Genomic DNA, 16,234 nt, shown 5'->3' with positions numbered 1-16,234 from the left:
TCTTGATGGCTATATTGAAGGTCATGTAGCACCTTGTCCAGTGAAAACATTATTCTTAAGAAAAGATATTCAAACTTTTCATATACACAATAGAGAGTATTTACTCTAACAATGAACAAACCTTTGAATGTTCTTCAGTGGGAAAGCTATACAAATGGAGTAAAGTAATAACTACATTCGTTTAGATAACATCGTGAAATAATACACATTGATATTATATTTCTAGGGACTCACAACCATACTAAATTTGTTTACTATTTTAATAGGAAATAAAATGTCTTCTGAAAACTTTGCAATGGGAATTTTTCTCTTCTCCCAGATTACTGTGGGAATGCTTGGAAATTCTTCAATACTAATTCATTATATCATTTTGATATCTACTGGGAAGTCCTTAATGCCCAAAGACCAGATTATAGGGCACTTGACTTTTGCCAACTGCTTGTCTGTCATCTCAAAAGCCATTCCACAGACACTGTCAAAATATGGATTTAAAGATTTCCTGAAAGATATTGGATGTAAATTAATAAACTATATTTACCGAATAACAAGGGGAATGTCCCTGTATGCCATGTGCCTACTGAGTTGCTTCCAAGCAATCACAATCAGCCCCAGCAACTCCAGGTGGATGATAATTAAACACAGAGAGATCAAGTACATTGGACCCTCCTGCTCAGTAGGCTGGCTTGTGAATCTCTTTCTAAACATCATGACGCCTGTTACAGTGTCAGGTCCTATGTACAACAAAAATGTGACTAAATGGAAGATTAATGAATACTGCTCATGGTTTGTTTATGGAAATGTGGGAACTGCACTGTCTATGTTCATACTGTGCTTCTCTGATGGCCTGTGCCTGGGTCTCATGGCCTGCTCCAGTGTCTCCATGGTGAATAGACTCTACAGACACAAGAGGCAAGTCCAGCATATCCATAGTTCTCAGCACCTCCTAAATGCCTCAGCTGAAAACAGAGCCACTCAATCTATCGTCATCCTGATGTGCACTTTTGTCATCTCCTATCTCCTCTCCTCCATTATGGTTACCCTTATGGCCTACTCCAAATATCCAATGTTACTGCGAGTAACTGTATTTACATTTCTCGAAACCTGCTTTCCCATAGTTTGCCCCTTTGTTCTCATGAACAATATCAAGCATAGTATTAGCCTGGTTTTTTTCTGCTTTTGTAAGAGATAGCTTCGTCTAAATACAATATGAGCCCTGGTCATCTGTCCTATCTTATACTTTCTCTTATTGTCTTGTACAATGCTATGATTTCAGTTTGAAAATATCATCAGAAGTCAGTTATCAGTCATTAGAACTTCAATTTTATATAATTTACTATTCAATAGTGACAAAAATTTCTAATATATAAGATTGCCATTTTAATATAAATTGTTATATGATATTAAGCAAAGTATAGTGAACATGGGATAATATAATTGGGAGGCTAGGAATTATCTGATGGCCCAGGAAAATATATCTTTGATTGACAGTGTGTGTGTGTGTGTGTGTGTGTGTGTGTGCCTAATGTCTAATATTCCTTCTATTTTATATGAATTGGTATAATCCTTAGATTTCTATCTGTATACCTCCTGTACAAAACACCTGGAGAGCTCAGAAGATGTTTTGTACCCATTAGAACTGGAGTTACTGATGGTTTTGAGCAAACATTGGGTGATAAGAATAAATCACCGGAACACTGGAAGAGCAGTCATTGCTGATACATGCCAAGCCATCTGTCCAGAACTGAAATCTATCGATAATGTTTTAATATTTTAATGTTGTGTATGTGATTAAGTGTGTATATGTCCACACTATACAGATCTGCTGCCCACAGAGGCAGGAACAGTCCTTTGAATCCTGTGGAACTATAGCTATAGGCAGTGACATATCGGTCAATATGGTTGCTTAGAGAAGAACTCAGTTTATTTGCAAGATGACTGCATGCTTTCAAATACAAAGTCAGCTCCCAAGCTCCAAGATCTTTTTTATTGCTTCTAATATGTAGAAATTACAATGTTCCAATTGCTAGCTCTGCTAAGAATGCCTTATAGAAATGGGTATTCAAACAGAGAGAAGCTTAAGAAAATTAGTTGTTCTGGCAAAGGCAAACAATCTTTTCTTTCATGTGAAATCATAGAACAATGAGAAACCAAAGTCAAATATGAATTACAGCTGAAAAGATCCATAGATCAAGAAAGGGAGATAGAAATGAGATGAAGAAGGGTTGCTAGGACACAAGCTCATATTTTGCCTATATTATGTGTCACAATGCAATCCCTTAATATGGATAATTATAATATGCTTTAATATAGAAAGAAATTGAAACCTCTCACCACAGACCTGGGGCCCATTTGGTTCATTTTGCTTCCATGACTGTCTCTGTGCCTCTTCCTTCTCTCCTACATGCCATGTGCTGCAACTTGAACTCTCTAGGAAGTTCATCAAAATACTTCAATTGCACGAAATTATGGTGTTTGCACAGATTCATTTTCTCAAGAACATATACCTCTGGCCTCCTGCTCATTTCTGAGGCGTTACATGAATAACGTGTTTTGTGTATACCAACTTTTCCTAGGAGAAAATTTCTTATTTTCTGCAAAGATTAAATGTGTCAAGTCTGCAGTTTCCTAGTGTGTGCACACCCCAATAACCCAAGTGCTTTTTATCAAGTAGTTAAAAACTTCAACTTCTCCAAGTAGGAAGAAACACGTTAACAGATTGTGCTTGGTACAAAGACCTTCAAATTTAGACTTTAGTACCCTTCTTAAGATGCATTGATATATTATTTTCTACATAACCAGGATATCACCAAATCCTAAGTACCATTCTCAAGTCAGTTTTGAGGATCTACATCTATAATTTTAATTTGATTGATTCAGATACCTCAACTTTATTTTTATTTCCATCTGAAAATTTCACAAAACAGAACAGTTTTCCATATTTGTGATAAAACTGAATATTTTAAGTCTTCTGTGATTCATCTCTTGCTTCTAGTATAATGCATTATCTGTGAGCAATTTCTGCATATTACAGACATTATCACTTGGCTCCTAAACAACTGAAAATAGGATTTCACATTTTCTTGTTTCTCCTAGACAATAGGTTTCCTAATCTTATGTCCGTATATGATTTGGATGTAAGCATTCTGTAGAGAAGGAAGGTTAGTAAATGCTATATTTAATCCTGGCTTACATTTTTCAGAGGAACACTTTGTTTTCTTCTTACACAATGCACCATTGTGATTATTGGGAAATGTGAAAGGTACTAGCTAATGAGATAATATTGCTAAATAGATAGGAACACTCTGGATGTTCAATCTCAATGAGGATTTTGCTGTGATGCTGTTTCTGCTAGGAAATGTATACTAAGTTCTGTGCAAAGTATGCTGTAAACAGAAATCTATACAAACTTCCTAGGGCAATGCATTTGTCAGGAAAACATTCTGCCACTGTATTGTCCACACCCAGAAAACAGTAAGGCATGGGAATCTGAGTAAAGTTAGATGGAAAAGGGTTTTGTAGCTTTTGCAATTTTTCTATGAGCTTGAATTTTTCTCATAACATAAATTTTCAAAAATTGAACTATTAGCAGAAATGCAAAAACTCACATTTTGTTCCATCAAAATATTGAAGTAATACTACAAGTTTAGTGAAATCATTTTCAAAATGTAGAATTAGATAGTTACTTATGAAACACATACATACACATATACACACACTAGCACACACACACATGCACACACATGTGTATGTACACACACATATGTACACACATACACACATACACACATACACTTCACATCATAGAAATAAGAAAAGCAGAATCTTAGGACATACTAGAAGCCACCTGTTAGATCTGATATTTATTTTCTTGTATCTTAGACAAAATACCTGACAAAGCCAATTCAAAGAAGGTTTCTTTCACTCCAAAGTCTGAAGGTAAAGTCCATCATGGAAAGCTAGAAGCAGTGGGGGTAATGGGTTTGTGGTGATAGTTGCATGAGTTTTGTGTTCACAGTCATAAAGAAGAGACATGAATTGTCGTGTTAGGTTCTTTTGGGGTGACGCTTTTTTATAGATTCTATATCAGTCTACGAGATGGTATTACACATATTGAGAGTTGGTCTTCTGCCCTCAGAGGAACCTCTCTGAAACACCATCACTGCCATGTAGACAATGAAAGGTGACTACCCCACGTCCATATTGTCAACTTGACATATGATTCTTAATTATAAAAATAATGTTTTAATAAAAGTCTATATTTTTTTGAGTTAAAATGCACAGGATTCCCAACTTTAAAATGCATGATTAATCTTGAAGAAGTAAATACACATATGCCATAATTGATGTAAATATCCCAACACAGAATCAATGAATATGAAGATGCACACACACACACACACACACACACACACGCACACACACACACTTAAATACAAATGTGCATATGTAAACCCTCAAATATTTATGCTCATGATATACTTTAATCATTTCAAAAAACTACTCTCCATTATATCACTGTGAAAATGGATGCAGTTGGAGTGTTGGGAAAAAGGCATATGGGTGGTCTGTATATTTTTGTTTGTAGATGTATTTATTTGGGGTTATGTACAGAGTGTTACAATAATATTGCACACAATGCATAGGGTGTCCACAAAAAGGGCAGTTGTGAGAGGCATGCACTTGAGTGGTCCGAGTGTCTAGAGACCCCTCAAACAATGTAGACTGTTATCATTGAAGTTGGTTCAAAACCAGTAATATAACAAGACCCTCTTGCCAAAGATACCATACACTTTTGAGATGGAGCATATGAAATTAAGTTCATATTGACCAATGTGTTTTCTCCTAGCTTGGTACACTCCATTGCATCTGAGATGCTTGAGTTTATTTGAGGAAGCCATAGTCTTACCCACCTGTGAACACTGTGAGCCACAACAAACACTGGCCTAGTAAGATACTGCCATTACTTCATTGGTAGCATAAGTTTTAATGGGGTGACAAGTCACTTTATAGTTGCATTTGGGGCTTGCTCTACAGTAATGGTTCTCAACCTGTAGATCCTGACTATCAGAAAACATATTTTGAGTATCTGTAAAAATTATCATTAGAAAAATTTCAGTCATGAACTATCAACAAAAATAAATTTATGGTTTTGGGGGTCATAAGAATAGAGTAAATGTGTCTTTTTCTCTGGTTTTGAGCTACAGATTGAGAATCACTGCATTCCAGGAAGCCTGGCACTGCTAATTGGACCAGGAATACATGGAGGGGCCTTGCAGGCTCCATGAACACAATGAATTCCCTTATTATACTAAATGGACATAGTATCAAATTATCCTTTAAATTCATATATCCACAGCTTTAGGTTAATGCAACATTCAGAGCCCATCAGAGAAATTTCTGTGTGCTGTGAAGGTAGTTATCACATTGACCAAAATGCAAAGAATGAGAAAGTCTAATTCCCTGTCATAAATGGAATGTCTATATCATTCTCCAAATTAAAGTTTCAGATAACATCATGGTAAATAGAATAGAAAATTTCAAAGGGCATTATGTGAAGGAGCACCACAAATAGTAGCAGTAGTAGTAGTAATAGTAGTAGTAGTAGTAGTAGTAGTAATAATAGTAGTAGTAGAAGTAGTAGTAGTAGTAGTAGAAGTAGTAGTAGTAGTAGTAGTAGCAATATCACTGGTTCTGTCTGAAACACTGCACTCATAAAGTCACAATAGGTGGGGAGTTTGCAGCCTTTTGGATCGCTGTGGTTTTGGGTATAAATGGTGCATCTTGGCCAGTTAACATCGTAACATGAAGGAGGTGTTTATGAAAAGCTTGCCCTAGGTGAAGAATTTTTGACAATTTGAGGCTTCTGGGCAGGGAGAGGCATTATTCACTAAGGGTAAAACAGTAGGTGGACCAAGCACCAGTAGATAAACTCACATGTCCATGTATATATGAATAGCAGAAATTGACATGATCAGTTTGTTATTATAAAAAAAAAGAGTTTATGACATTGGGAGAATTTGGTAATGTAAAGGCACATCTACAGGACTTCACAGGACAAGCAAAAACGTCAATATGATCAAATGCCTCTTTATGCAAATATTCTCAAATAGTTAATGCAGATACTATATTTTAAAAATAATCCAATAGATTTTCCAGCTCGCACTCCAGATCCTTTACTGGAGACCAGGGCCATTCAAGGCTCTTTCCTCTTCAACAACCTCCACCTGCACAGTCTCCTATAGTCTCCATATTCTGCCCTACCACTTCGCCAAAGCCCCAGCAAAGACATCCTACTAGAATAGAAGACATGTTTGTCACAAAACCTCAGGCCGCTCAGGCCAAACGACCAAGAGGAAGCCAAACCAAGAGCAGAAACATACAAAAGCATCCACCTAACAAACAAAAACTACAAAGAAATCAGCACCTGTACTTATCATAATCTTACAGCCAGATGAGTAGACGCCAGTGTGATAAGAATCAACAAAGCCAGCGCAACATGGTTGGTCTACTACTATCATTTATCATTAAGATCTCTCAAAACAGATGGACTCAACACCTCAATAGAAAGATGCAATCTAAAGGAATTGATGCAAAAACAGGATACATTCTTCTGCTTCATACACAAATAAAAAAGAGACATTGCCTCAGAGTTGGGGGTTAAATAAAAGGTTTTTGAAGCAAATGGGCAAAAGTGTAAAGGGATGGAGCCATTATATTTTGTAACAAAACGGAGCATGCAAGCCCAGTATAGAGAAAGAGACCGAGAAGACACTTGTTATACATCAAATGAAATCATAATGTCTCAATTATGAACATTTATGCCCCAAACAAATAGGCACTTACATTTGTAAAAGAATAATTATTAAATCTTAAATTGCGCATTGAACTCCACATAGTAACAGTGGGAGACTTCAACATCCCACCTTTACCAGTGCATAGCTCATCCACACAGAAATTAACATAGAAATATTGGTCCTGCTATACAGTATGGCTCAAATGGATAGATACAAGAATTTAATTTCTTCTCAGGACCACCCAGAAAACTCTCCAAAAGTGACCTCATAAAGCAAGAGGCAAGGGATAGAAGAAAATTGAGTAGTCCCCTGTATGTTATTAGACCTAAAACAACAGAAAGCCTACAAACTTATGGAAAGTGAAAAAATCTACTGAATGAACATTGGGTGAAAGGAGAAGTAAAGAAATTCAGTACTACTCAGCTATTAAAACCAATTACTTCATGAATTTCACAGGAAAATGGATGGAACTTGAAAATATCATCTTGAGTGAGGTAACCCTGTCACAAAAGAACACAAATGGTATGTACTCATTGATAGGTAGATATTAGTCAAAAAGAAGTTCGGAACACCCACGATACAACTCACCAATGATATGAAAGCCAAGAAAGATGATCACACCAAAGTGTGGATACTACCATCCTACTCAGAGTGACGAAGAATATAAACTCCATGAAGGAGAGGGAGTGAGGGATCTGGGAGGAAAAGAGGAGGAGAGAAAGGGGCAGGGGCAGTTCAAATATGGGAGGAAATTGCGGAGAAGAACAGAGGCTCAGAATTTGAAAAGAGGCATGTAGCAGTTGGGAACTTGGAGTGGCCACTAGAATGTTCCTTATACCAGGTACTCCAAATGTTCCCAGGACCCAACAGGGAGGAAAATAGCAGAAATACCCAACAAACAGGAGATAGAACCTGTAGAGACCATATACAGTAGATAGGCACAGGCCTATCTACTGCAGGGTGGAGCTACCCACCCACCTCAAAAATATTAATACAGAATTCCTCATGTCAAAAGGAAATGCAGGGACAAAGAGTGGATCAGAGCCTAAAGGAATGGGCATCCAGAGACTGCCCCATCTAGGGATACATCACTTCTGAAGACAGGAAACTCAGACATTACTGCTGAGGCCAATAAGTGTTTACTGACAGGAACCTAGTATAGCTGTCCCCTAAGAGGCTCTGCAAGAGCCTGACCAGTACAGATGCAGATATACTCAGTCAACAGCAGATGAGCTGAGCAGAGAAGATGTTAGGGCAATGGAGAAATTAGGGCAAGGAGTCTAGGAGCTGAGTAGGTTTGCAACCCCATAGGAAGAAGAACAATACCAACCAACCAGAACCTCAAAGCTCCCAGGAATTAAACCATCAACCCAAGAATGTACATGGGGTGGGGACATGGTTCCAGCTGGATATGTAGCAGAGGATGGCCTTTTCAGGCATCACTGGGAGGGGAGCCCTTTGATCCTGTGGAGGCTTGATGACCCAGGGTAGGGAAATGCTAGGGCGCTGAGGCAGGAGTGGGTGATTGGGTAGGGGAGCATCCTCATAGAGAAAGGGGGAGGGGGAGAAATTAGGGAGTTTGTGGAGGGGAAACTGGGAAGAGGGGTAACATTTGAAATGTAAACAAATGACCAATAAAAAATGGAAAGAAAAATACCTTCTCTATTTCAAAGAAATTGATTGCAAAACAAACCCTGTCATATGTGACACAATGGAAGTGGTGCAAGGAGGAAGGGTCCTAGCAACTACGAACTTTTATAACGAAATTAGAAGGATCTCATATTAGGGACTTAATAGCCCACCTAGAAGCTCTACAGCTGAAATAATGAAACACACACACACAAGAGGTATAGAAGACTGGAAATAATCCTTCTAATATGAAGGTATGAAATCAATAAAATAGAAACAAATAGAATAATATAAAGAATCAATGAAACAAAGATTTGGTTCTTTGAGAAAATTAACAAGATTGACAAACCCTTGTCCAAACTAAGTAAATGACAAACAGAATATTCAGAGTAACAAAACTAGAAGTGGAAAGAGAGATATAATAACAGACACTAAGGAAATCCAAAGAATCATTAACTATTACTTCAAAAACATGTACTCCACAAAATTGGAAAATTTAAATGAGATGGACAATTTTCTAGCCAGATGCCACTTAGGAAAATTACACAAAGATCAAATAACAATTAAAATAGACCTACCACTTTGAAAGAAGTACTGCAGTCATTGAATCTTGCAGAAAAAAAAAAGCCCAAGGTCAACAGTTTTGGCAGAGAATTCTGTGAGTCTTTCAAAAATTAATACCAATTCTCATCAAATTATTTCAAAACTTAGAAACAAGGAATATTACTGAATTCATTTTATGACTCATGGTCACTCTGCTATTCAAACCACACAGTTTCAACAAAGAAATATGGTTATAGACTATATTTCCTCATGAACACTGATGCAAAAATACTCAATGAATTGCTCACAAATGAAACCCGAAAACAGGATAAAACAAAACAAAACAAACAAAACACCAAACACCATAATAGGGTTTGGTTCATTAGGGTTCACCTCAGAGATGCAGGAACAATTCAATGTAGGAAAATTTGCCCACATAGTCCAACATAGGAAAAAAACTGAAAAACAAACACTCACACTCACTCACACACACACACACACACACACACACACACACACACACACAAAATCATCTCATTAGATGCAAAAAACTAAAAGAAAAAGCAAAAAAGCCTTTGACATAATCTAACACCACTTCATGATAAAACTCTTGATGAGATAGCGATACAAGGAACATACTTAAGCATATTAAAGAAGATTAAAAGCAAGGTGAGAAGCAACATCCAATTAAATGGAGAGACATATATAAGGAATTTCACTGGAATGAGGAACAGACCAGGCTGTCCACTCCTTCCATACCTATTCAATACAGTTTTTGATATGTTAGCACACTTAGAAAATTAAAATAGATCAAGGAGATACAAATTGAAAAAGAAAGAAGGAAAACCATCACTATTGGTAGATGACACAATACTACACATAAATGACTCCCAAGTTCTACCATAGAACTCCTACAGCAACTAAATGTCTTCAGTGAAATGGCTGGACATAAAATTAATTCAACACAAAACAAAATAATACAGGTTTTGGACCTGAGGTTTGCTGTATTCTAAGATCCAGACTCAGGTTATTGAAATTCCAAGTCAAGTACTCTTATTCACTGAAATATTTTTTTATCTCATGTATGATTAAAATTCAAGAATGTAGCTCATGTGAGAGGACAGTGAGTTCCAACTTGGAAGAAACCAACACCAAAAGCTTACAGTCTTCCACAGAGGAGTCCCTGACACACTCCACCGTGTGGTTATTGGTTTTCTTCTTTCAACTTATTGGAATCCCCAGAGAGAATTCAGATCTTCATATTGGAAAGTAAGGCATGTTTATGCTCTGAGTCAATCTACTGGCCACTTTCGGATGTTTGAAATGTACTCCAAGTACTAGTAAGTAGGCATTAGTTGAAAAAGCCTGGTGATGCTGTGCAATGGAATGTTATTCATGGAGAGAGACCAAAAGGGCAATTGCCTTCCAAAAACTGATTCTACAATGACTGTAAAGATGAAATGAAGTTAAATTGTGTATCCAGGCACACAGGAATAGAACCGGTATTCTGTCCAGATGGAGGTAATAGACTTAGGCTTCTTGATGGATTCACTATCAGTTCACACTGACAGGTAAATGTCTACTAAACAGGCAGGGAAGGTTGTTTATGTAGAAATGCTTAATAAGAGAAGAGGGGTAAACCTGATGTCTGCCGGATGACTCCTTGAAACCTTCAAACCTTTCTTTTCTTTTTTTTTATTTATTCTGGGTTACCTCACTTAGGATGATATTTTCCAGTTCCAACCATTTGCCTAAGAACTTCATGAATTCATTGTTTTTAATTGCTGAGTAGTATTCCATTGTGTATATAAACCACATTCCTCCGTTGAGGGACATCTGGGTTCTTTCCAGCTTCTTGCAATTATAAATAGGGCTGCTATGAACATAGTGGAGCATGTGTCCTTATTGCATGCCGAGGAATCCTCTGGGTATGGTATGCACTCACTGATAAATGAATACTAGCCTAGAAGCTTGGAATACCCAAGACACAATGCACATATCAAAGGATGCCCAAGAAGAAGGAAGGAGTGGCCCCTGGTCCTGGAAAAGCTCAGTGCAGCAGTCTCAGGAATACCAGGACAGGGAGGTGGGGAAGGGTTGATTGGGGAACAGGGAGAGGGAAGAGAGCTTATGGGACTTTCGGGGAGGGGGAACAAGGAAAGGAGAAATCACTTGAAATGTAAATAAAGAATATATAGCTATGCAGTATGCTACCCTAGCTACCAGAAGAAGCTTGCTTCTGGACAAATGATTTTCAACCTGTGTGTCATGGTTCCATGAGGGCCATACATTAGATATTCTGCATATCAGTTATTTACACTTGATAACTAACAGGTGATGATTACAGTTATGAAGGAGCAATTAATATAATTTCATGGTTTGGTCAGCACAATATGAGGAACCATAGTAAATGGTCTAGCCTTAGGAATGTTGAAAAGCACTGATCCAGATTATCCTCAGGTGTTTTAGGTTTTCACAGTTTTATGCAAGTACCTTGTCAAACTAGATGGATAATTGTTTCTTTTGTAATTTTTTTTGTTGTGTTTTGTTTTTTTGTAGGGTATGAATGAATGTTTTGCCTGCACATATGTATATAATTTTTAATAGGTTGGTTATGTAGAATTACTACAACACAAGTCAACTGAATAAAACAAAGAATTGAATTTCCACGTCTTCTCCATTACTGGATAGGATATGGTTTAGCACTGAACCTTTGTCTCCTCAATGCTTCTTTTTGAAGTACATAGAATAATCCAGGAATTATGGAAAAAGTTCCTCAGAAATATTCTTAATAGTTTTCTTTTTAAATTTATTTTCTATATTCTATGTTTACATTCAAAATGATTTCCCTTTTCCCAGTTCCGCCTCCCCATAAGTCCCTTAAGCCCTCTTCCCTCTGCCCATTCCCCAATCAACCCCCTCCCATTTCTCTGTCCTAGTACTCCCCTACAATGCTGCATCAAGCCTTTCCAGGACCAGGGCCCTCTCCTTCCTTCTTCTTGGGAATCATTTGTTATGTTAATTGTGTCTTGAGTATTCAGAGCTTCTAAGCTAATTAATATCCACTTATCAGTGACTGCATTCCATGTATATTCTTTTGTGATTGGGTTACCTCACTTAGGATGATATTTTTTTCAGTTCCATCCATTTGCCTAAAAATTTCATGAATTCATTGTTTTTAATTGCTGAGTAGTATTCCGTTGTGTAAATATACCACATTTTTTGTATCCATTCCTCCCTTGAGGGACATCTGGATTTTTTCCAGCTTCTGGCTATTATAAATAAGGCTGCTATGAACATAGTGGAGCTTGTGTCCTTATTACATGTTGGGGAATCCTCTAAGTATATGCCCAGGAGTGGTATAGCAGGGTCCTCTGGAAGTGTCATGCCCAGTTTTCTGAGGAACCACTAAACTGATTTCCAGAGTGGTTGTACCATCTTACAATCCGACCAGCAGTGGAGGAGTGTTCCTCTTTCCCCACATCCTTGCCAACACCTGCTGTCTCCTGAGTTTTTGATCTTAGCCATTCTGACTGGTGTGAGGTGAAATCTCAGGGTTATTTTGATTTGCATTTCTCTAATGACTAATGATGTTGAACATTTCTTAAGGTGCTTCTCAGCCATTAGAAATTCTTTAGGTAAAAATTCTTTGTTTAGCTCTGTACCTCATTTTTAAATAGGGTTATTTGGTTCTCTGGAGTCTACCTTCTTGAGTTCTTTGTATATCTTGGATATAAGCCCTCTGTCGGATGTAGGGTTGATGAAGATCTGTTCCCAATTTGTTGGTTGCTATTTTGTCCTTTTGACAGTGTCCTTTGCCTTACAGAAACTTTATAATTTTATGAGATCCCATTTGTCAATTCTTGATCTTAGAGCGTAAGCTATTGGTGTTCTGTTCAGGAACTTTCCCCCGTGCCCATGTCATCAAGGCTTTTCCCCAGTTTCTTTTCTATTTGTTTCAGTGTGTCTGGTTTTACATGCAGGTCCTTGATCCACTTGGGCTTGAGTTTAGTACAAGGAAATAAGAATGGATCAATTTGCATTCTTCTGCATGCTGGCCTCCAGTTGAACCAGCACTATGTGTTGAAAGGCTATCTTTTTTTCCACTGGATGTTTTCAGCTCCTTTGTCAAAGGTCAAGTGACCGTAGGTGTGTGGGTTCATTTCTGGGTCTTCAATTCTGTTCCATTGATCCACCTGCCTGTCACTGTGCCAATACCATGCAGTTTTTAACACTACTGCTCTGTAGTACTGGTTGAAGTCCAGGATACTTATTCCCCCAGAAATTCCTTTACTATTGAGAATAGTTTTAGCTCTCCTGGATTTTTTGTTATTCCAGATGAATTTGAGAAATGCTCTTCCTAAATCTATGAAGAACTGAGTTGGGATTTTGATGGGGATTGCATTGAATCTGTATATTGCTTTTGGTAAGGTGGCCATTTTTACTATATTAATCCTGCCAATCTATAAGCATGGAAGATTTTTCCATTTTCTGAGGTCTTTTTCAATTTCCTTCTTCAGAGACCTAAAGTTATTGTCATACAGAACTTTTACTTGTTTGGTTAGAGTCACACCAAGATAATTTATATTGTTTCTGACTATTGTGAAAGGTGTCATTTCTCTAATTTCTTTCTCAGCCTGCTTATCCTTTGAGTATAGGAAGGCTACTCACTTGTGTGAGTTGATTTTAAAACCAGCCTCTTTTGTTGAAGTTGTTTATCAACTGTAAAAATAGAAACAGAAGGAATACTACCCAACTTGTTCTATGAAGCCACAATTACACTGATACCAAAACCACACAAAGATCCAACAAAGAAAGAGAACTTCAGACCAATTTCCCCAATGAATATAGATACAAAAATACTCAATAAAATTTTTGCCAATCAAATCCAAGAACACATCAAAATGATCATTCACCATGATCAAGTATGCTTCATCCCAGGGATGCAGGGATGGTTCAATATAAGTAAATCCATCAATGCAATCTATTACATAAACAAACTCAAAATAACCACATGGTGATTTCATTAGATGCTGAAAAAGCTTTTGACAAAATTCAGCATCCTTTTATGATAAAAGTCTTGGAAAGAACAGGAATTCAAGGCCCATACCTAAACATAGGAAAAAGTAAGATACAGTAAACCAACATTAAACTAGATGGAGAGAAGCTTGAAGCAATCCCACTAAAATCAGGACTAGACAAGGCTGCCCCCACTCTCCATAGCTTTTCAGCATAGTATTTGAGTTCTAGCTAGAGCAATTATACAATATAAGGAGGTCAAAGGGATACAAATTGGAAAGGAAGAAGTCAAACTATCACTATTTGTAGGTGATATGATAGTAGACTTAAGTGACCCAAAAAACTCCAAGTTGATCCATTCTTATCTCCTTGTTCTAAGTTCAAGTCCAAGTGGATCAAGGACCTCCACAGAAAACCTGACACACTGAAACTAATAGAAAAGAAACTGGGAAAGAGCTTTGAGCACATGGGCACAGGGGAAATTTTCCTGAACAGAACGCCAATAGTCTAAGCTCTAAGATCAAGAACTGACAAATGGGACCTCATAAAATGAAGTTTCTGTAAGTCAAAGGACACTTTCAACAGGATAAAATGGCAACCACCAAATTGGGAAAAGATCTTTACCAACTCTATATCCAATAGAGGGCTAATATCCAATATATACAAAGAACTGAAGAAGTTAGACCCCAGAGAACCAAATAACCATATTAAAAATGGGGTACAGAGCTAAACAAAGAATTTTAACCTGAGGAATATTGAATGGCTGAGAAGCACCTAAAGAAATGTTCAACATCCTTAATCATCAGGGAAATGTAAATCAAAACAACCTTGAGACTGGTGTAAAAACCTAACACCAGTCAGAATGGTTAAGATCAAAAACTCAGGAGATAACAGATGCTGGCAAGGATGTGGAGAAAGAGGAACACTCCTCCACTGTTGGTGGGAATGCAAGCTGGTACAATCACTCTGGAAATCAGTCTGGTAGTTCCTCAGAAAACTAGGCATAATCCTACCTACCGAAGGACCCTGTTATACCACTCCTGAGCATATACCCAGAGGATTCTCAGGCATGTAATAAGGACACATGCTCCACTATTTTCACAGAAGCCTTTTTTATAGCAGCCAAAAGCTGGAAATAACCCAGATGTTCCTCAATGGAGGAATGGATACAGAAAATGTGGTATATTTACATAATGGAATACTACTCAACTACTAAAAATAACTCATGAAATTCTTAGGCAAATGGATTGAACTGGAAAATATCATCCTGAGTGAGGTAACCCAATCACAAAAGGACACACATGGTATGTGCTCACTGATAAGTGGATATTAGCCCAAAAGCTTGGAATACTCAAGACACATTTCATATATTAAATGATGCCCATGAAGGAGAAAAAAACAAAGTGTGGATACTCTGGTCATTCTTAGAAGGAGGAACTAAATACCCACAGAAGGAGATACAGAGACAAAGGGTAGAGCAGAGTCTGAGGGAAGGACCATCCAGAGACTGCCCCACCTAGGAATCCATCCCATATACAGTTACAAACCCCAGACACTATTATTGATGCCTACAAGTACTTGCTGACCCGTGCCAAATATAACTGTCATCTGGGAGACTCTGCTAATGCATGACAAATACAGAGGGGGACACTCTCAGCCAGCCATGGAACTGAGCACAGGGTCCCCAATGGCGGAGCTAAAGAGAGGAACCAAGACCCGAAGGGGTTTGCAGAGCCATCACAGGAACAATATGAGCCACCCAGTACCCCCAGAGCTCCCAGGAACAAATCCATCAAGCAAAGAGTACACATGGAGTTAACCATGGCTCCAGATGCATAGACAGCAGAAGATGGCCTTGTTAGACACCAAAGGGAGGAGTGGCCCTTGGTCCTGAAAAGGCTCCATGCTGCAGTGAGGAGGAATACCAGGACAGGGAAGCAAATGAGGGTGTATTGGGGAACAGGGGGAGGGGAGATGCTTATGCAATTTTAGGGGGTGTGGGTACCAGAAAAGGGGACATTTGAAATGTAAATAAAGAATATATCTAATAATAAAAAAAATAACTTCTTGCCAAACATGACTGATTTTGTTGTGAATTTTGCTTTGTTTTACTTTTCTTATAGAAACCCTTTTCACTGTTATGTTTTTCTTTGAAGCATATGAGAATGACTTGTTTGAAGGTTTGTATGTTGTTAATGGGTTTTTCTTTAGATTTAGCCAAGAAAACACATTTAGCAACAAAGTCTTGA

General features: G+C 37.8%; 1 protein-coding gene across 1 annotated transcript; it reads left to right on the top strand.

Moving 5' to 3' along the window:
• The first annotated feature begins 220 nt into the window (after positions 1-220).
• Positions 221-1,189, top strand: LOC127684312 (vomeronasal type-1 receptor 4-like). The gene has a single exon (XM_052181263.1). It carries the CDS (start codon positions 275-277, stop codon positions 1,187-1,189), a length of 915 nt encoding a protein of 304 aa, XP_052037223.1. The 5' UTR covers positions 221-274.
• Positions 1,190-16,234: the final 15,045 nt, after the last annotated feature.

This window comes from Apodemus sylvaticus, chromosome 1 (assembly GCF_947179515.1).
Source record: "Apodemus sylvaticus chromosome 1, mApoSyl1.1, whole genome shotgun sequence".
NCBI lineage: Eukaryota > Metazoa > Chordata > Mammalia > Rodentia > Muridae > Apodemus > Apodemus sylvaticus.
This window is presented reverse-complemented; position numbering and strand designations above follow the sequence as displayed.

Bases quoted from the DNA above. Each gene is read 5' to 3' on its own strand.
- LOC127684312 (XM_052181263.1), top strand. From the start codon at position 275: ATGTCTTCTGAAAACTTTGCAATGGGAATTTTTCTCTTCTCCCAGATT.